At 60.0% G+C, this 17,498-nt stretch overlaps 7 protein-coding genes across 7 annotated transcripts; 2 read left to right on the top strand and 5 right to left on the bottom strand.

The window, feature by feature from the left end:
* Positions 1–120: 120 nt before the first annotated feature.
* Positions 121–2,496, bottom strand: GGTG_00794 (propionate-CoA ligase; the record flags this gene model as incomplete). Its single annotated transcript, XM_009218545.1, has 4 exons — positions 121–599; positions 692–1,118; positions 1,206–1,517; positions 1,603–2,496. 4 exons carry the CDS (start codon positions 2,494–2,496, stop codon positions 121–123), a joined length of 2,112 nt encoding a protein of 703 aa, XP_009216809.1.
* A 470-nt stretch (positions 2,497–2,966) lies between these two features.
* On the bottom strand, positions 2,967–4,249 carry GGTG_00793 (hypothetical protein; the record flags this gene model as incomplete). The annotated part of the gene is made up of 3 exons (XM_009218544.1): positions 2,967–3,230; positions 3,713–3,737; positions 4,014–4,249. 3 exons carry the CDS (start codon positions 4,247–4,249, stop codon positions 2,967–2,969), a joined length of 525 nt encoding a protein of 174 aa, XP_009216808.1.
* A 659-nt stretch (positions 4,250–4,908) lies between these two features.
* GGTG_00792 (hypothetical protein) lies at positions 4,909–5,319 on the bottom strand (the record flags this gene model as incomplete). The annotated part of the gene is made up of 1 exon (XM_009218543.1): positions 4,909–5,319. The coding sequence occupies one exon, from the start codon at positions 5,317–5,319 to the stop codon at positions 4,909–4,911; it is 411 nt and encodes a 136-aa protein (XP_009216807.1).
* A 3,203-nt stretch (positions 5,320–8,522) lies between these two features.
* Positions 8,523–10,271, top strand: GGTG_00791 (zinc-binding alcohol dehydrogenase domain-containing protein 2). The gene is made up of 2 exons (XM_009218542.1): positions 8,523–9,036; positions 9,103–10,271. Exons 1-2 carry the CDS (start codon positions 9,012–9,014, stop codon positions 10,119–10,121), a joined length of 1,044 nt encoding a protein of 347 aa, XP_009216806.1. The 5' UTR covers positions 8,523–9,011; the 3' UTR covers positions 10,122–10,271.
* A 34-nt stretch (positions 10,272–10,305) lies between these two features.
* On the bottom strand, positions 10,306–11,404 carry GGTG_00790 (dienelactone hydrolase; the record flags this gene model as incomplete). The annotated part of the gene is made up of 3 exons (XM_009218541.1): positions 10,306–10,400; positions 10,460–11,182; positions 11,260–11,404. 3 exons carry the CDS (start codon positions 11,402–11,404, stop codon positions 10,306–10,308), a joined length of 963 nt encoding a protein of 320 aa, XP_009216805.1.
* A 745-nt stretch (positions 11,405–12,149) lies between these two features.
* GGTG_00789 (replication factor-A protein 1) lies at positions 12,150–15,076 on the top strand. The gene is made up of 4 exons (XM_009218540.1): positions 12,150–12,427; positions 12,526–14,067; positions 14,149–14,358; positions 14,433–15,076. The coding sequence occupies exons 1-4, from the start codon at positions 12,384–12,386 to the stop codon at positions 14,521–14,523; spliced, it is 1,887 nt and encodes a 628-aa protein (XP_009216804.1). The 5' UTR covers positions 12,150–12,383; the 3' UTR covers positions 14,524–15,076.
* On the bottom strand, positions 14,758–17,214 carry GGTG_00788 (hypothetical protein). Its single transcript, XM_009218539.1, has 3 exons — positions 16,736–17,214; positions 16,447–16,665; positions 14,758–16,357 (listed from the first exon to the last, which is right to left on the bottom strand). Exons 1-3 carry the CDS (start codon positions 16,895–16,897, stop codon positions 15,242–15,244), a joined length of 1,497 nt encoding a protein of 498 aa, XP_009216803.1. The 5' UTR covers positions 16,898–17,214; the 3' UTR covers positions 14,758–15,241.
* Positions 17,215–17,498: the final 284 nt, after the last annotated feature.

Below are 17,498 nucleotides of genomic sequence, written 5' to 3'. Positions count from 1 at the left end.
GAGAGAGAGAGAGAGAGAGAGAGCACATTGAATAGACCATTATCAAAGTATCCAATAAGCTATGGCAGCCGGGGTAGATCAAAACGCTGGTGCAAAACAAAAGCAACATGCAACACAAAATCAAAGCTTCGCCTTGAGCCCAACAGGGGCATGGCCCTGCTTCTGCCTACGCACAAAGTACTCCCTGATCCGGTCCCGCGCCACGTCGACGGCGGCCGGGTCCTCGACCGTGGACGGCACGGCCACGTCCTTGTCGAACTCGCCCGCGGCCGCGTTCTCGAGCAGGTCGCGCACAACGCGGCGGAGCGTCTTGCCCGACCGCGTCTTGGGGATCAGCCCCTTGCCCCGGATCAGGCCGCCCAGGGTGGCGATGCCGCCGATCTGGCCCCGCACCAGCTGCTGGATCTCGGCGAGCAGTCGCTCGTCGTCGCCGTCGCCGTCGCTGTCGTCGCTGGTGGTGACGAGAGCAAAGGGCAGCTGGCCCTTGAGCGCGTCCGGGATCCCGACCACGCACGCCTCGGTCACGAGCGGGTGGCTGGTCACGGCCTGCTCGAGGGTGCCGGTGCTCAGGCGGTGGGCTGCGACGTTGATGATGTCGTCTTTGGGGTAGGCACGTTAGTTAGCTTTTGAACTACATGGATTTGGTGGGCGAAGATACAGCAGAGACGAAAAGGAAAAGCAACACACATACCCGTCCTACTCATGATATGAACGTAACCATGCTCATCGATAACCCCCGCATCGCCCGTGTCGAGCCAGCGGCCGCCGAAGCGCTTCATGTAGCCCCTGTAAAACCGCTCCTCGTCGTCCCACAGCGTGCGGAAGGCGGTCGGGGCCAGGGGCGTGGCGAAGACGATGTTGCCCATGGTGCCCGGCGGCAGCTCGCGGCCGTCGTCGTCGACGACGCGCACGTCGAACCCGGGCATGGGCTTGCCGGCGCTGCCCGGCCGCACCTCGAGCGGCGGGTGGCGGCGCTCCTGGGTGGCGCCCTCCTTGCGGTGCTTGCCCGCGTGCGGCACCAGCGCGATGCCCGAGATCGGGGACCCCGTCTCGCTCGACCACCAGTTGTCGATGACGAGGGCGTCTTTGGACGCGTACCGCTTTAGTAGGTCTTGGTACTGTTTGGTTACGTTGCAATGGCTGGTCAGCACGGGGGAGAGAAAAGAAACAGGCCGAGACGTGTGTGTCTCTGAGCGGCGCCATACCAGAGATATAATCGCAGGCTCCGACCTCTCTCCAGCCAGAAACAGCGCCCTGAGCGTCTTGAGGCCGCCGCGCTCCCCGACGGCGGTGAAGAACTTGTTCTCCGGGTCGGCCTTGCGGATAGCCCTGAGCGCGGTCGGGGCCGTAAAGAGCGAGTTGACCTTGTACTCCTCCACCATGCGCCAAAAGGCCCCAGCGTCGGGCGTGCCGACGGGCTTGCCCTCGTAGAGCACCGAGGCCGCGCCCGTCAGGAGGGGACCGTACAAAGTATAACTGTGCGAGACGACCCAGCCGATGTCACTAAAGCAGGCCATCTATACATGGTTAAGGTGATGATGGTACAATGGTCAGTGAAGCCCCCCTTCATAAAGCGGCCCTCTCAGACGGACACCAACATACCACGTCTCCCGGACCGTGTATGCCGAAAAGATAACTTATAGACAGGTGCAGCCCGACCGCGTGCCCGGCGGCGTCTCGCACGACGCCCTTTGGGGAATCGGTGGTTCCGCTCGTGTAGATGATGTAGACGCCCTCGCTGCTCCCGACGGGCACGCACTCGGCGGGCGGCAGGCCCCTGGCGCGCGCGGAGCTGACGAGCTTGTTCCACACCCGCTCCCCCATGTCCCGCCGCACGGGCTCCCAGCGCAGCTGCTCGCGCTGCCAGACCAGGGTGCGGGGCGGCTTCCAGGCCGAGGCGGCAACCGCCTCGGTCACGAGGTCGCGGTAGGGGATGGGCGGCTTGCTGCCGTCGATGCCGCACGAGGCCGTCAGCACCACGGCCGGGCGCGACGCCTCGATGCGCTGGGCCAGGGCGGCGGGCGCGAAGCCGCCAAAGACGACGGCGTGCACGGCGCCCAGCCGGTTGGCGGCCAGGATGCCGATGATGGCGGCGGGGATCATGGGCATGTAGACGAGCACCACGTCGCCGCGCCCCACGCCCTCGTCGCGCAGCACGGCGGCCAGCAGGGACACCTCGTCGAGCAGCTCGGCGTACGTGTAGGTGCGCTTCGCGCCCGTGACGGGGCTGTCGTAGATGATGGCCGGGTGGTGGCCGTGGCCGGCGAGCACGTGGCGGTCGACGCAGTTGTAGCACGTCGAGATCTCTCCGCCGGGGAACCACTCCCAGTGGTCGTGCGTCACGCCGCTCTTGGTCAGCGTCTTGGGCATGCGCGCCAGCACCGCGTCGGGCTGCTTGTGCCAGTGCAGGTGCTCGGCCTGGTGGCCCCAGAAGGCCTCGGGGTCCTCGAGCGAGTGCGCGAGGACCTCGTCCTGCGGGTGGACGGGGCGGTTCATGGTGGTGCCGCTGGTGCTATGAAAAAGCTTCCTGGTGTGTCTCGGTGGGGTGGTGGTGGTGGTGGTCTGCCGTCTCCCTTTGTCGGCCGTGCTGCCGAGGGCTACGTGTCGATGCTCTCTACCCAAACAGAACAGCGACGAGGGCAGCCCACGGGCTATTTGTACTGGAGCCCGCAACGAAAGCCGCAGCCCGGCGGCCGCGCGGATCACCGTCGGCGGCAAGCAGAGAAGCCTGGCCGCCGACGCGGCAGATGCGGGCATCCGGCAGGGTGAAGGGAATGGCGGTGTCTCATGCGGGAAGCCTATACCGTGTATGGGTGTGTGCAAAGGTGCTGTGGGTTTCTACTATGCGTCAGGGGGGATGGCAAGGCAAGACAAGCTACGCCGCGGGCCGGTCCCTTGTGGCAGGCAGGCAGGCACCCCTCGACCAGTCCTAGTCCTCCTGTCCGTGTGTGCGATCCCTCGGCTATCTAGACTTGAGGAACTCCTGGCTGGCCCTGCGCCGCCCGGCCACATAAAGGCTGCTGCTGCGGCGTCGAGTGTGTGCGGCTGACCTGTGCGCTTTGCTGTGACGTCCTTCGTCCCCATCCCTCGGCAGCTTCCCCGCATTCCGTTACCCCGGGCGCGCCCACCCCCCAAAAATGCCGAGCTGTGGCGACCAATCCATGAGCTGCTGGTACGCCTTGGCTGCTGCCAGAAAGCTTGCGCCAACCAGGTGAGGATTGGCCTCGGTGCTGGCAGAAATTGGAAGCGCAGCAGTCTAGAAAAAATCCCCAGAGAGGGGTAATTGGAATGAATCGAGTATCAGAGCTTCAGCGATAGCAGCTGGAATGAAGACAGAATTCCATTTAGACTGTGTTCAATATCCGATATGAATAGTCTATATCGGATACGGTACTAGCATTGCTGATGTGATAAAGGTGATTCTAACAACAAGGCGCCAGAAACGGCTTTTGTTGCTATCAATAAGTCACAGCCAGCGTCTTGTTGCACACAGCCGTGCATCTCGGTCCCAAGCAAGAGATGGCTCCACCTCGCTGCTTCGTCCTTCTTCTACCTTATCCTCTCCTGCTCTTGTATCTTATCTATGCTGCAGGCAGATATGATGTGCCAAGTTCCTGCTCCTAGGCGAGCATGCGCGTCGCACCGGCTGAATCACGCACGCTGCCTTGCCGCCGACAAGACAGGGAAAGGAGGGTGACACACACACACTCACACACGCAGTGACGAGACCCGTTTTCCTGTTCGGATTGTGCAAATCTCGGTTCCTGCATTAGCGCGCGCGATAAGGTCAATCACAGTTACGCTCTGGCCGCGTCGACCTCCCATGTTATCAGCCGAAGGGAAAAGAAAGCTGGGATGGACGTGACGGGGGACGGCCGCTGAAAGTTTGTGGACGCGCAAGCTGACGGTGGGTGAGGGAGCGAGTCAATCCGCTTCATCTCGGCCACGTCCTTCACCATCCTGTGCGTGTGAGTGAGCTTGGATGAAGCCCGCTTATGGCGATGTTCACGCACAAAACAATACTGGACGAAATTATGGGCAATTTCGTATTCAGCACGATATGTCTTGATTCTACATCATGCACAAGAGAATAGAGAAGGCCCGAGGCCAGAGGATTGAGTGCCGGGTCAAAAATGATCCCTAGCAGCGTTTTTGCTTTGCTCTTAAAAGCTACGTATAGGAGAGCGCGCAGAAACGCTGGTTGGAGAGACTCCTTGACAGAGACCAAAAAACACCCGGCAGAGGTCATGTGGAAAACCCCAAGAGAAATCCCAAGCCGTGCTCGTCAACACCAGTCATATGTACAAAGACAGTGTATACAGGAAGTAGAGTGAATACAGGCGGAGCACGAGGATGGGAAGACAAACAAGGTCTTGTTATTTGACGATTGGATGGCGGCGGTGAGAATGGTTCAAGGAGGACAAAAAGTGTTGCTGTATTGTGATTGACGCTTGGAAGCAACATCGGCTTTGTTATCCTGCCTCTTGAACGTTTGCTGTTGGGAGATTCCCAGGGTTCCATATTACCGCACACACGCGAACACGAAGGATCCCTCCGAGTCTGGAATATGGGCTTTGGCAGAAACACCCGCGAGAGAAAAAGTGAGAAAACCCCAGTCATTAAAGGCTGATTTCCACCAAAAAAGAAAACCATTACCGCAGAATTGCTGCATGCGCGTGGTCGTGATGTGCGGGAGAAAGGGCATAACTCCATGGTGCGATGCAGAAAACAAGATCCCCCGATGTTCCCCAAGCTCTTTTTCTTCAACTCGTCATCGTCATTATAAATCGCCAGATTTCGTCGTCCCGATTGGTGGATATTAGGGCGAGAGCATAGTCGCCAGTGGGTGGGTGATGGTCGGTCAGGAAGAGACGTTGGCTATCCGAACAAGGTCGAGAATTGGGCGATTTACAGAGCGATGGCGGCGACGGCAGCCAGCAGGGCGGCGCCCGAGAGGGCGGCCTTGCCGGCGCCAGCAGCGACCGGGGGGGTGGTCGGCTTGGGGGGGATGATGGAGCCGGTACCGACGGGGGTGGTGACAGCCGGGGGAGGCGCGACGGGCGAGGTCTGGTTGCAGGTCTTGCACTCGACAATCTTGGAGGTGATGACGGGCTTGGAGACGGTGCAGGGGCAGTCCGTGATGGTCAGGGTGGTGGCCTTGGTGATGGTGTAGGTCTTGCCACCGTGGGTGATCTGAGTGGGCTCAGGGCAGTAGGTGGTCAGGGCGGTGACGACCTCGGTGGTGTAGGTGACATTGCTGTAGCCAGCAGACACACCGGCAACGGCGGCGGCGACAACGGCGGCGGCGGAGAACTTCATTTTGACTGAGTTGGTCGGGTATTAGGAAGACTCTAAAGAGCAAGAGGGCTTCGGTTGCTTGGTTATTAGGTTTGTAACGAGTGAAATTGACTGAAAAGTCAGGGTAGTATTAGGTTCGAATGAACGTGTGTGGGTGAGGAAGGAAGGGGAGAAAGAACATGAGAAACGAAGGGGACGCAAATTCTTATATACAACTGGGACGGCCTTCCATCTCCCGCATACGGTGGGCGGGCTGCCCTCTCTCTCGCCCGCTGGCTGGCGGGCCTCCCGTGTTGGTCTGGATGGACCGGGGGGGCAGCATCCAGCGCGAGTCCAGATGGGATGCATCGCTTAGCCGTTGCGAAAGGGGGCGAGCCGGACAGGGGTTCGACTGTGGCTAGCAGGGGGGGGCACACGAGGAGAGCAGACTCGCCAGCCCATGTCCATGATAGGCGCCACCAAACCCACTCCGGCCGTCCAGCGCCGACGTTACCTCGCTGACGGGGGCGGAGGAGGGAGCAGGAGCCCATTTCCCCCGACCTGGCAAAAGATGGAGCTATGTTATTTCACCAAGCGGACAAATCAGAGGCGAGGCCGTCCCGAAGAGGAGACGAAAAGGGGTGTGCGGGTTATCCGCAGAGATTGTTGGACGGAAAAGGGGTGGGGTGGACCCCTTGCTGGCGCCCAGGTCCACCGTCAATTCAACCAAGAGAAGAAAACAAGCCGGGCCGCGGCTGGCTGTGCTGGGCAGGAGCTTGCCTCTTGTTGGCCCTATCGAATGGAGAGGAAATTACGCCGGCACAGCGGGAAGTCCGTCTCCAACACGGTCTATCTCCGGGCTGTTGTTGTGTTGTTGTTGTTGTTGTTGTTGTTTTTTTGCTGTTGTGCTTGCTGTTGCGACTGCGGAGGCCTACTCTTCCCTCCCACTGGTCTCGTTCTGTTCGGCTGTTCCACCTGCCCGGCCCTGCGAGTTGTGCACATTCAAGGGGCATTTACATAACACTATGGAGCCGGACGAGACTCGGAAGCTGTCAGAGAATTTTGCCATGACAAGCCTGGGTCAAAAGAGCGACGACAAACACGTCGGCTCAGCAGGAAGAAACAACTTTGACATGGGAGCCGTCAGGTTAGCGTCAAACCCTCCCTGCAGATACGGATGTAGAGCTGGCTTGTTCAGGAAGGCCAGTCAGCCGTGCCAGCATGTTGCGAGGTTGGTCCGACAGTCGGTGTGAGCATTTGAGGATGCAGCAGCAACAACAGGAGAAGCCACCGACAGCCACATCCCCGAAGACCGGTAGCGCTGGACGCTGCTGGCGGCCCACACCCTCTTGTCGTCGGTGGAAGGCGGTAGACGGATTGCCCAGGCGGCAACACGTAGCGGCCGTGTTCTGCAGGTACCAGACTCTCACCGTCGGTAGGGTCGTGTCAAGCCTGGGGCTCGCGCTCACTGCACCTCCATCTCCTAGCCTCAGTGGGGCCACAGCGGAAATGAGCCCATGCGGTAATCAATGAATGAAAATACAGACACTGTACCGACAAACCGTCCTCAACCGTGCGCTGAGGTCATCCGTCCGTAATGGCAGCCAGTTGGCACCAAAAAAAGAACAGGAAGGGGGAAACTGCCCGAGCCCAGACATCATCATCTCTCGAAGCCTCAGGGGCAGGGGGCACCACGAGCCGGGTGGGAATTACGGAGGAAAAAAAAAGAAGGGGAAAATTGTCTCATCCCGGGGAGCAATACAGAGAGAGAGACGTTTCCAGCCCCGTATGTCACCCTGTTCAGGCCTGTCAACCGCGATGGGCCGACACATCCTTGCTGGCCCTTGCTGGCTGGGCTCTCTGATTTTAGCAGGCAATCAAGCGAGGCTGTCTGGCCGGCTACTCACTGGCTGCGTCTGGTTGATGGTGGCTCCTTCCCCCAACCATCACCGCCACTTTGAGATCAAGGCGAGAAGGGAGATGTTGTGGGCCGGCTCAGGGGGGGCAGGAGCGCCATCGAGTGGGCCTGACGGGTTGCCCATTGGCCCGGCCTTCAAATGAGCGTCCGGAAATGGTCAAGTCGCCAACGCCACTCTCTCCATCAGAATATCGATGACTTCTCCATGAGTCAGCTGTTGAGAGACAGCGATGGCTTGAGGGTTTTTTTTTTTTCTTGGACACGACCGACCTGGCCGATGCTGCGCTGCCTGCACCGCCTTTTGGGGTGTCATTGGAATTCCTCGGAATCACAAACAGGTCTTTCCTGACTTGCCCCGAGGCTGGGCGAAGTGTGCAAAGAAGTCCAAGGCTTCTGCGCGATTCGCGGATGCCTTGCTGGGACAGGCTACTCCAGACCTGAGTTTGGGTGCGCTCCGCATCCCGCCCCCTTTCCCCTACCCAGAACCTCCACCCTTGAGTCCGTGTTCACATGCCACATCGACGCTGTGTTGGCCTTCTTTTTTCTTCTCCGCAACGGCCCGCGGGTTCGGTCGATGGGCTTGGCGATTTGGCCCGTGAGAGCCGCGAGGAAGATGCGAAAGAGGCGGTTTGGAGGATCCTACATCGCCGATCCGCGATGCCCTATCGCGTACTGCGTGCCTATGTCTGTGATGGACAGCCCCCGGGTCCCGTCGAAAATGGCAGGCGACAAGAGGGCGAGAGATGAGGGCTCGTATCCTGCATCCGGCCCAATTTCGCCAGCCTTGGAAGGAAACCTGATGTCCCTTGACTAAAATCAGGCAGGGGGCGGAATCGCTGGGAAAAGATTTCGTGGATGCATGGCACCTTCTAGGGAGGGGGAGGGTCGTTTTCCAATCGGAGAAGACGGCGGTCATCCGCCCGCCCGCCCTTGGCCGAGCCAGCCTAGACCAGACCCCCCGACCTCTTGCTGAGATTAAACATTGCCTCTTGCTTTTTTTTGCGCAATTTCCACATGCATCGACCTGACATGAGCCGGGAAGCAGCCAAGGCGTTCGTTCCCGGATTCCCAAGAAGCGTCATGATCGGTACTGTTTCCGAATGATGTCAACCAAGGAGGAGGCTGTCGGTCAACCTAGCCGCTGTCCCCTGGTTATCAGTTGGTTCGTCGCAGCGCCTGTGTCGCTCGTATCTGCATGTTTTGATCGCTGCCCCACTTGGTGTTTTCGAGATGTGCAAGCCGTGGGTCGAAATGTGAATGCCCATGTTCTTCGGGGAATTGTGTCCATGCAAGCCTCTGACCTCGCATGTGTCCGTCACGTACCCGACATCATGCAGTCCTTGTCCTGGAGAGGTGTCTTGCCTTTGGTAGCCCACTTGGCCGCCGAGCTGTTTGAATCTGTGGCTCGCCATGTCTCGCGCAGGTTATGTCATGTCTATAGCAGATTTGCATGTTCGTTTTGTGCCTGAACCCGACGTGATGCTCAACATGGTCAAGCGTTGAGAATAAACGCTCAGATACTCACAACTACACCAGTCGATAACGTGATGAGGGGAATCACTTGGATGTAGATGAAGCGAAGGACGAATGGACAAGCGACAACACATATGGTGAAAATCGAACCAAACTGTAGAATCCATCTCCAGGTTGGATTGTCGAGAGATGGACAGATAATAATAGCAAGTCATACAAGACAACGGAAAAACATGCCGCTGTGGACCTTGGCTGTTCATGAAGCTACCCCTCCTTTGTCGAGACAAGCCAACGTCAAGAAACATTCCCAGCCACAAAGCACGAGTAATCTCACACAACAGCAATGTCTAACCTCATGAAGGCCGTCGGTAAGTCGTCCCGATCCACCCCCCGGCAACCGCCCGCTAACAGCAGCACCCGGTCCCGACGCCCAGACATCCGGGGCGGCAAGGGCCCGGCCTCGGCCCTCTTCATCAACCCGCAGACCCCGCGGCCCACGCCGGGCCCGGGCCAGGCGCTGGTCAAGGTGGCCGCCTTCGGGCTCAACCGCATGGACCTGCTGCAGCGCAACGGCAACTACCCGGTCCCGCCCCAGGCCCCCGCCACCCTCGGCGTCGAGTTCAGCGGCACCATCGAGTCGCTCGGCCCCCCCGCCGCCGCCGGCGATGACAACAACAACAGCGACGATGAGCTCAAAGCCGGCGACGCCGTCTTCGGCCTGGCCTACGGCGGCGCCTACGCCGAGTACGTCGCTGTCGCCACGCGCATGCTGCTGCGCAAGCCGCCCCACCTGACCTTTGAGCAGGCCGCCGGCGTGCCCGAGACGTGGATTACGGCCACGCAGGCCCTCTTCATCGTCGGCGGCAACGGCGGCTTCCAGCCCGGCCAGTCGGTGCTGTGGCACGCGGGCGCGTCGGGTGTGTCCATCGCGGGCGCGCAGCTGGCCCGCCGCGCCGGCGCGTCCGCCGTCTACGCCACGGCCGGGTCCGACGACAAGTGCGCCTTTGCGGCGCGCGAGCTGCGCGCCGACGCCGCCTTCAACTACAAGACGCAGGACTGGGCCGCCGAGGTGCTGCGGGCCACGGCGGGGAGGGGCGTCGACCGCATCGTCGACTTTGTGGGCGCGGACTACTTCCAGAAGAACCTGGACGCCGCCGCGCCCGAGGGCTGCGTCGTGTGCCTCGGCCTGCTGAGCGGGCCCGTCGTCAAGGACCTCAACATGGCGCAGCTGCTTTACAAGCGCCTGCGCGTCGAGGGCAGCACCCTGAGGGCCCGCGACGTCGCGTACCAGGGCGGGCTGCGCGACAAGCTGGAGGAGTACCTGCCCGACTTTGAGTCTGGGAAGCTCAAGGTGTTTGTTGACAAGGTCTTCCCTTGGGAGCAGATCCAGCAGGCTCATGAGCTTCTTGAGAAAAATGTCACTAGGGGCAAGATCATCTGCACCATCTCGTGAGATTACGCGCATGTAATTCTGAAATCCAGGATAATGCTCTTACATCGTAAAAGAAAACTCGCGTTGGTCATGTCGCAAAGTGTGTTTATCGACCAGCTGGACTAAACAAGCGAACTTGACCAATCCACAAAATAACCATTATCCACGCCATGAAACGCCCCATGCTAGTTTTGTCGTGCCCAATCTAGTGCTGCTTGAACCATTTCAGCATCTGCTCATACGCCGTCTCCTGCGCTGTCTTGATGCCGGCGTTGTCATACTCGCCAACGACGGCGAAACCTGTGCAAATGACGTCAGAGGTGGCCTGTTCTCAACAAGACGGCATCGCGGGCACTCACCGTGGGGCACGCCAGGGTACACCTGGACCTCGTGCTCGACGTTGTTCTTGGAAAACGAGTCCTCGAGCGCCGTCCGCATGTCGTCGGGGAACAGCGGGTCGCTCTCGACGCAGACCAGGCTCAGCGGCGCCTTGACGCCGGCAAAGTCGTCCGTGGCCACCATGGACGGGTGTGCGAGCGCGCCGACCTTGATGTGGGGGCCGTCCGTCTTGGGGCCCGACTCCTCGTCCGCCGGCCCCTGCAGCTGGCGCTCGGCCGCGAGCAGGATGACGTAGCGCCCGCCGAAGCAGTACCCGGCGGCGTAGATGCCGCCGCCGTTGGAGATGGCGTCGGCGAACTCGCCCTTTGCCGCGTCCAGCACCTTGCGCAGGGTCGGCATCACTTTCTCCTCTGTGTGGCGCGCGATCCACATATCGATCATGAAGCTCTTGGCCGTCTCGACCGCCTTGAGCTTGATCTGGTCCAGCAGCGTCAGCCCGTCCTCGGGCGCCGCCGCCGAGTTGGGGAAGGCGTCGCCCTCGAACAGGTCGGGCATCACCACCACGAAGCCCTCGCTCGCGAACCTGTCGGCCTGGATCTGGTTATTGGCCGACTTGAAGCCCGTGCCGCCGGTCAGGAGCAGCAGCAGCTTCGCCGGCGCGTGCGGGTAGTCGGCTGGCTTCGAGACGTACACGTCGACCCCGCCCAGCTTCCTGGTCTCGCCCGATCCGGACTGGCCCGCGGCTGCAGCGCGACGCGCCGTTAGCAAACCGGCCGACCTTGCGACATCACGGCACGGGGGGTTGGTCGGGGAGACGAACGAGTTGGCCTGTCCGAGACGCAGTGCTCGCCCATCGCCGGGCCCGTTGGCGCAGGGGTGTCATCGGGGACCACCGGCTCCGTCGCGCTGGTCGGAGCGGCGGCATCGCTCTCGGGAGCTCTGGTTGCAAGATCCGCGTCGGCCATTGTGATGATATTTGTGGCTCAGATGCGCGATGATCCAACTCCCGTGAGATATCGACGAATCAAAGCACGTCGACACCTGTTGCAAGGTTTCTGGGCAGATAAGCCAGCGTAGCTCGCTATCTGGGAGAGGTATCGGGCGAGAGAAATAGAGAATAGCAAGGCAAGCCTAGAACCAAACCAAACGTATTTGGATACAGCCAGCGTCCAGAGGTACGTCGCAAGAGATTGGTATTGAAGTCCCCCTTTGTCCATCCATGGTCCAGTCTCGAATGATGAGAGCTGCAGCTCTGGCCAGGTGGAGCCATCCTCCCTGCGCCCCTTGGTGACGTGCCCCGCCTTGTGACGCCAGGTGGGGTGGGAGCTTCCCTGCGCTAGCGGCAGGTCACGCTTGTCACTGTCGCAGCCTTCATTTGTATCACGAACCGCTGTGGTTTCGCTCACAGGTACCGTCACTGTCGTCTCTTACGGTTTGGGGATGTGATTTGATCAATAACAGTTGTAGTGAGCTCATGATGCCTTTGCAGTTAACCTCGAACGGTCTTGTAGCGCACAACGGGCGGCCAGCTACCATGTAGGAAGTGTAATTAGTAGAGTCTACCGGGAAAAAGAAGCCTCTGATGAGGAATCTTGAAATGACAAAGTGATATCCAATGTGTGCTCAACCTCAAAGCCTTCCTGCCTAATGGCGAGGCGGGCGAGCCAGCCGACGCGAAACTTGCACATTACATAATCATGGTAGGCAGCAACCACAGCTGGGTAGGCAGCAACCACGGCTGGGGCGACAGAACCCCGCTCATGAATTAGTCGGTAAGTGACGCGGTTTTACGACGCGTCTCTCCAACCTCGTCGCATCCGAGTTTCGCCCCAACGAGATCTCTGCCACGCTTGCTATCGCAAAGCGTCCAACACGACCATCAGAGTCGTATCCTGTCCCCAGTGTCTTGACCGCCCCAGCCTGTACCTTGTCGTCACGAACAAAATGGCCGACGAAGCCCGCCGCCAGATAACGCGGGGCGCCATCCGGTGAGTTTCTCCCCCGCCAATATCTCCAGGCGCCTATTCCCCCATCCCTGGCTGCTGTCTCCCACGGTCAACTCGTATACCAACAGAAAACCCTTTAGTGCCATCTTCAACGATCCCGATGAAGCCAATGAGCGTTTCCCAGTGCCTGTCCTCCAATGTCTTCAGATCAAGCTTCTCGAGAACAAGCAGGCGAACCCCGATGCCCCCTTCCCCGAGCGGTATCGCGTAGTCCTCAGCGACATGGACAACTATATCCAGTGCATGCTGTCTACCCAAGCGAATCACATCATCCATGACAACCTCCTGTACAAGGGCAGCATCGTGCGAGTGCGTTCCTACTCGGCCAGCCAGCTCAAGGGCAGAAGCATTCTTGTGCTGCTCGATCTCGAGGTCATCGAGTCTCTCGGTATCTACGAGAAGCTTGGGGAGCCTACCAGTATCGAGGCCAAAGGGGAGCCGGCCACCAGCACCACCATCGGAGGAACCGGCTTCTACGGCGCCAAGCAGGAGCCCGAGATGGAGCCCGAGATGGAGCCCGAGCCCAAGCCCCAAGTACGCAACCAGATGCCGTCCCGGGCAGCTGGCAGCGGGGCAGGCGGCGGGGGCGGCGGGGGCGGCGGTCCGGCTAGCAACCCCAACGCTGTCATCTACCCCATAGAGTCGCTCTCTCCCTACCAGCATAAGTGGACCATCAAGGCCCGCGTCTCGAGCAAATCCGACATCCGGACGTGGCACAAGCCCAGCGGCGAGGGCAAGCTGTTCAGCGTTAACCTGCTAGACGAGACGGGCGAGATCAAGGCGACCGGTTTCAACAACGAGTGCGAAAAGTTCTACGACCTTCTGGAGGAGAACCAGGTCTACTACATCTCGAGCCCTTGTCGGGTCCAGATGGCCAAAAAACAGTTCACGAACCTGCCAAACGACTACGAAATGACCTTCGAGGATGGAACCCAAATCGAAAAGGCCGAGGATCAAAGCAATGTTCCCCAGGTCCGCTTCAACTTCTGCAATATCCAGGAGCTGCAGGAGGTCGAAAAGGACGCGACGGTCGATCTCATCGGTGTCCTCAAGGAGGCCGCTGACATCACCCAGATCGTGTCCAAGAACAGCGGCAAGAATTTTGACAAGCGTGAGCTGACCCTCGTTGACGACTCGGGCTACTCGGTCCGCATGACCATCTGGGGCAAGACGGCACTGGGATTTGATGCCAAGCCCGAGTCCGTCATCGCGTTCAAGGGCGCCAAGGTTGGCGATTTTGGCGGCCGCTCGCTCTCGCTGCTGTCCTCGGGCACCATGACCCTGGACCCGGACATCCCCGAGGCGCACCGGCTCAAGGGCTGGTACGACTCGTCCGGTAGGGACAACAGCTTTGCCACGCACAACACGGGCAGCCTGGGAGCCGCCACAGGGCGCAAGGACGAGCTCAAAACTGTCTCGCAGGTCAAGGACGAGGGCTTGGGCATGGAAACCGACACCTACTTCAATCTGAAGGCCACCATCGTTTTCATCCGCCAAGAGAACTTCTGCTATCCGGCTTGCATGAGCGCTACCTGCAGCAAGAAGGTTGTGGAGGATGGTGAGAACTGGCGCTGCGAGAAGTGCCAAATTTCCCACCCGCGCCCCGAGTACCGGTACATCATGTAAGTCGAGTCGCGATGCTGACGAGAGTAACCTGTCCCCTTTCATGTTTGCTGACGCAAAAAAAACAACAACAACGACAGGAGCGTCAATGTCAACGACCACACGGGGCAGCTGTGGGTCAGCTGTTTCGATGATGTCGGTCGTATCATCATGGGCAAGTCGGCAGACGAGCTGATGGCGTTGAAGGAGGAGGACGAGGAGAGTTTCACGCGAGCGTTTGAGGCTGCCAACTGCCGAAGGCTGAGCTTCAGGTGTCGGGCAAAGATGGACACCTTTGGCGAAGTGCAACGGTGAGTCCTTTCTGGTTTGGGTGACCGCCGGACGTCAGAAGAGGGGTGTTTGCTAACAAATTATGCTTCAACAGGGTGCGCTACCAGGTCATGAGCGCCGCCCCCATGGACTGGAAGGGAGAGGCCGCCAGGCTCACGGAGATGATCAAGCAATTCGAAATTTGAGGCGGCGATGTGCTGTTGCACGTTGTCCATCCTTCCTGTATGTACCCTGTCGGGATCTGGACCAGACTCTGCCGTCGGCATCATCTTTGTATGCTGTTGGCGTGACGGGCAGCACGGGATTGCTCCGTTGACCTGGGCGGGCTGCTTTACGCTTGTCATAATGGTACTAATAGTAAAAGCGGCGAGTGCTCGAGAAGAAAAAAAGGTTGGCTGGGTCACGCATGGAATATGACACGGAAGGAAACCGATGAAGCACGAGGGCTTCACGTCTATTACGAGGCTGGCTAGATGCGGTGCGCACATGACACAAATGAGACCTCTTGAGCTCCACAGTCTAAACATGGCGACCTCGGGCTACTAGCTCGGGCAATCAATGTATCGCTTTGCTGTGCAGGCATTGACGCGAAAAGAGAAAGAACAAGACACTGCCTCTATGGACGCCACGTAATCCCATCCTGTATTTAAGAGGCGGGCACAATTAGGTCTCCACCTTGGACTGGCTAGAGTGCCGTGCCTTTTTAGCACTGTCGTCACCGTTGCCATGACTGTGCAATCAAAAAAAGGATGCCTCCCAAAAAGTCGGCATGTCTAATTAGGTCTACTTGCTCTGGCTGGCCGGTGCAGCAGCTCCTGCACTAGCGCAGGGCAGGTGACGCCCGTCGTCTCGGGCGCCCTTGGGCGTCTGCAGCGGGTTTCGCACCGAGGGAGGCTGCTCCCATCAGAGGTTGCCGGGGGTCATCTCCGACATGATGTCCTCGTCCTCCATGGCGTTGAAGTCGAAGCAGGTGTCCTTGGTGTCCTTGTCGCGCTTCTGATCCTTGATGGCCAGGCGGATGAACTCCTTGCTGGTGGCCAGCCTCTCCTTGGTTGCCCTGTACTCGAGCGAGAGCCGGTTGATGCGCTCGGCCGCGTGCTGGATCTGGCTGGCCAGCTCGTGCTCGGGTCTGTTGTCGTCGCCGTTTAGAAACACGAGGCACGGGACGCCAGCGCCGCCGCCTGAGATGGGCGGCTCGATGGCGGCCTGCAGCATGCCCGAGGCCACCATGCTCTCGATCAGCGCCGCCAACTCGGCGTCGCTCGCGGCCGGCTCGCCCGTGACGGCGCTCTTGGTCCGCTCGCGCACCTCGGACAGCGAGATCCTGGCGTAGACGTCACGCAACCTGACGATCTGCCACTTCTGGTGGGACTGGAGCACCTCGCGAACCAGGCCCTCGTTGCCGTCCTCGACGAGCTGGGCCTGCGACGCCTCGACGCAGCGCCGGAGGGCGGCGCCGTTGCCCGAGCCCAGGAACTCCTCGGCGATGTGGACGTAGGGGAGCGCCAGGAGCGCGTGGGCCTTAGCCACGCGCTCGCTGGCGTGCGGCGGCGCGGGGCCCGACACGCGGCCCTCGTCCAGCAGGCTGACGAGCACCCACTTCTTGAACGCCTCGACCATGGCGCGGCTAATGCCAGCGTCGCGGCAGGGATGCGAGGCGGCGCGGCCAAACGCCTCCCTGGCGCCGCTCCAGTCGCGCCGCGAGCACCGGGACAGCCCTACGAGCCAGTCATACTCGATCACCTGCAGCGGCGTCAGGCGCGTCGTCAGGCCCGTGTCCTTGGTGACGTAGGACGAGGGGGGAAGGTTCGGGTCGCAGAGCATGATGGTGCGCGGGTCCGGCTGGTTAACCATGTTGGGGTAGTAGATTATGCTCTTGTCGGTGACGGCGACGGTGGGCTCCGTGACCTCGCTAAAGTAGGCCAGCCCCATCAACATCAGGTGGTTCGACGTGAGCATCGAGCCCGAAGGGTCGACTCTTAATAGAGCATTTGCCAGCAGCGGGACGGCAACCGGGGCCTGAGGAAACGGCGTTCAGGTCAGTTTATGATGAGCTTGTTTGCGCGCGCCTCGCCTCGTCCTCTCCCGCACCAGCCATCAACTCTTACCGGCATTATCTGACCACTACTAACGGTGGTGAACAGGGTCGTAAAAGGCACGCCATAGTAGCGGATCTGGATGGGATCGAAGCGGCAGAGGAACAAGATTATGCGCTCGGCCAGGCCCTCATCGTACTGGTACGGTGACTGCCTCAGGTCTGTAGGCGTAGGCAGCAGGCAGTCGAGGATGGCGAGGTAGGATATTGAGTGGACTTGCGGGTTGAGACACTGGCAGGTCGCGGGCTGAGGTTAGCAAAAGGTGTGTGGGGGAGACACCACACGGGCAGAGGGCACGCACGTCGAGCAGGCTCTGGGCGTTGGCGGCGATGGCAGGGCCCTGGTCCTTGAACAGCTGGTTTATCTTGGCGATATGGGTCTTTGCGGCCTTGTTATAGGCAGCATGGTCGGCCAGGACGTCCTCTGGCGGGAACGCCAGCAGCACCGAGGCGCAGTGATCCATGGTGGACGGCAGCTGGGCCTGCCTGCGGGGGGTGGTCGGTCGGGCTGGGTTGAGGGAGGTGTGGCAGGCGGTGGTTTGGAGGGGCGCAAGCGTCGTGAGCTTGTCAGCGGCGGCAGTGCGGTTCTATGACGGAATTGCCGGCATGCTCGTCGAAGCGTCCCTCTTGTGTACTGGCCTGGTTTCCTTCTACTGCCGCACCAGGAGGACGGACTCTCATCGGGGTGTTTGGTGTCCGACTCGGAGTGCTTTTGGGTTGCGGTGCGGGCAGCCGAGCTCAACTCACAGGCAGCGGCACGTTGCGGTCGCCAACAAGCAGTTGAGCTCATCTACGCGCGCCTTCCCCCACCAACCAGCCAGCCATAGCTCAAACATCCCCGCTTTTCTAGGGCTGTCCAACGGCTGCTGATCAGCACCCTCATGATTCATGATTGGTACACATAACTAACAAATGTTGGTCACAACAGATCCGTGAAGACCAAGAAATGTAAGAAATGGGGAAACAGAGAAATTGAATATGAGGAAAGATATATGAAGCACATCATGTTCTGCCATGAAGAGGGGTGTCAACAACAACTGCTGGGGGTTCTGATTGATGGGGTGA

This window comes from Gaeumannomyces tritici (assembly GCF_000145635.1).
Source record: "Gaeumannomyces tritici R3-111a-1 unplaced genomic scaffold supercont2.1, whole genome shotgun sequence".
NCBI classification, from domain to species: domain Eukaryota; kingdom Fungi; phylum Ascomycota; class Sordariomycetes; order Magnaporthales; family Magnaporthaceae; genus Gaeumannomyces; species Gaeumannomyces tritici.
The sequence above is the reverse complement of the archived record's forward strand: the minus strand, read 5'-3'. Positions and strand labels throughout refer to the sequence as shown.

What these genes read in the sequence shown, in the direction of transcription:
- GGTG_00791 (XM_009218542.1), top strand. Translation starts at nt 9,012, where the DNA reads ATGTCTAACCTCATGAAGGCCGTCG. An exon ending in TAACCTCATGAAGGCCGTCG is followed by an intron (nt 9,037 to 9,102) that starts GTAAGTCGTCCC and finishes CCCGACGCCCAG; the next exon opens with ACATCCGGGGCGGCAAGGGC.
- GGTG_00789 (XM_009218540.1), top strand. Translation starts at nt 12,384, where the DNA reads ATGGCCGACGAAGCCCGCCGCCAGATAACGCGGGGCGCCATCCG. An exon ending in ATAACGCGGGGCGCCATCCG is followed by an intron (nt 12,428 to 12,525) that starts GTGAGTTTCTCC and finishes AAAACCCTTTAG; the next exon opens with TGCCATCTTCAACGATCCCG. An exon ending in CCCGAGTACCGGTACATCAT is followed by an intron (nt 14,068 to 14,148) that starts GTAAGTCGAGTC and finishes CAACAACGACAG; the next exon opens with GAGCGTCAATGTCAACGACC.
- GGTG_00788 (XM_009218539.1), bottom strand. Translation starts at nt 16,897, where the DNA reads ATGGATCACTGCGCCTCGGTGCTGCTGGCGTTCCCGCCAGAGGACGTC. An exon ending in ACGCCCAGAGCCTGCTCGAC is followed by an intron (nt 16,666 to 16,735) that starts GTGCGTGCCCTC and finishes GCGACCTGCCAG; the next exon opens with TGTCTCAACCCGCAAGTCCA. An exon ending in GTAGTGGTCAGATAATGCCG is followed by an intron (nt 16,358 to 16,446) that starts GTAAGAGTTGAT and finishes CCGTTTCCTCAG; the next exon opens with GCCCCGGTTGCCGTCCCGCT.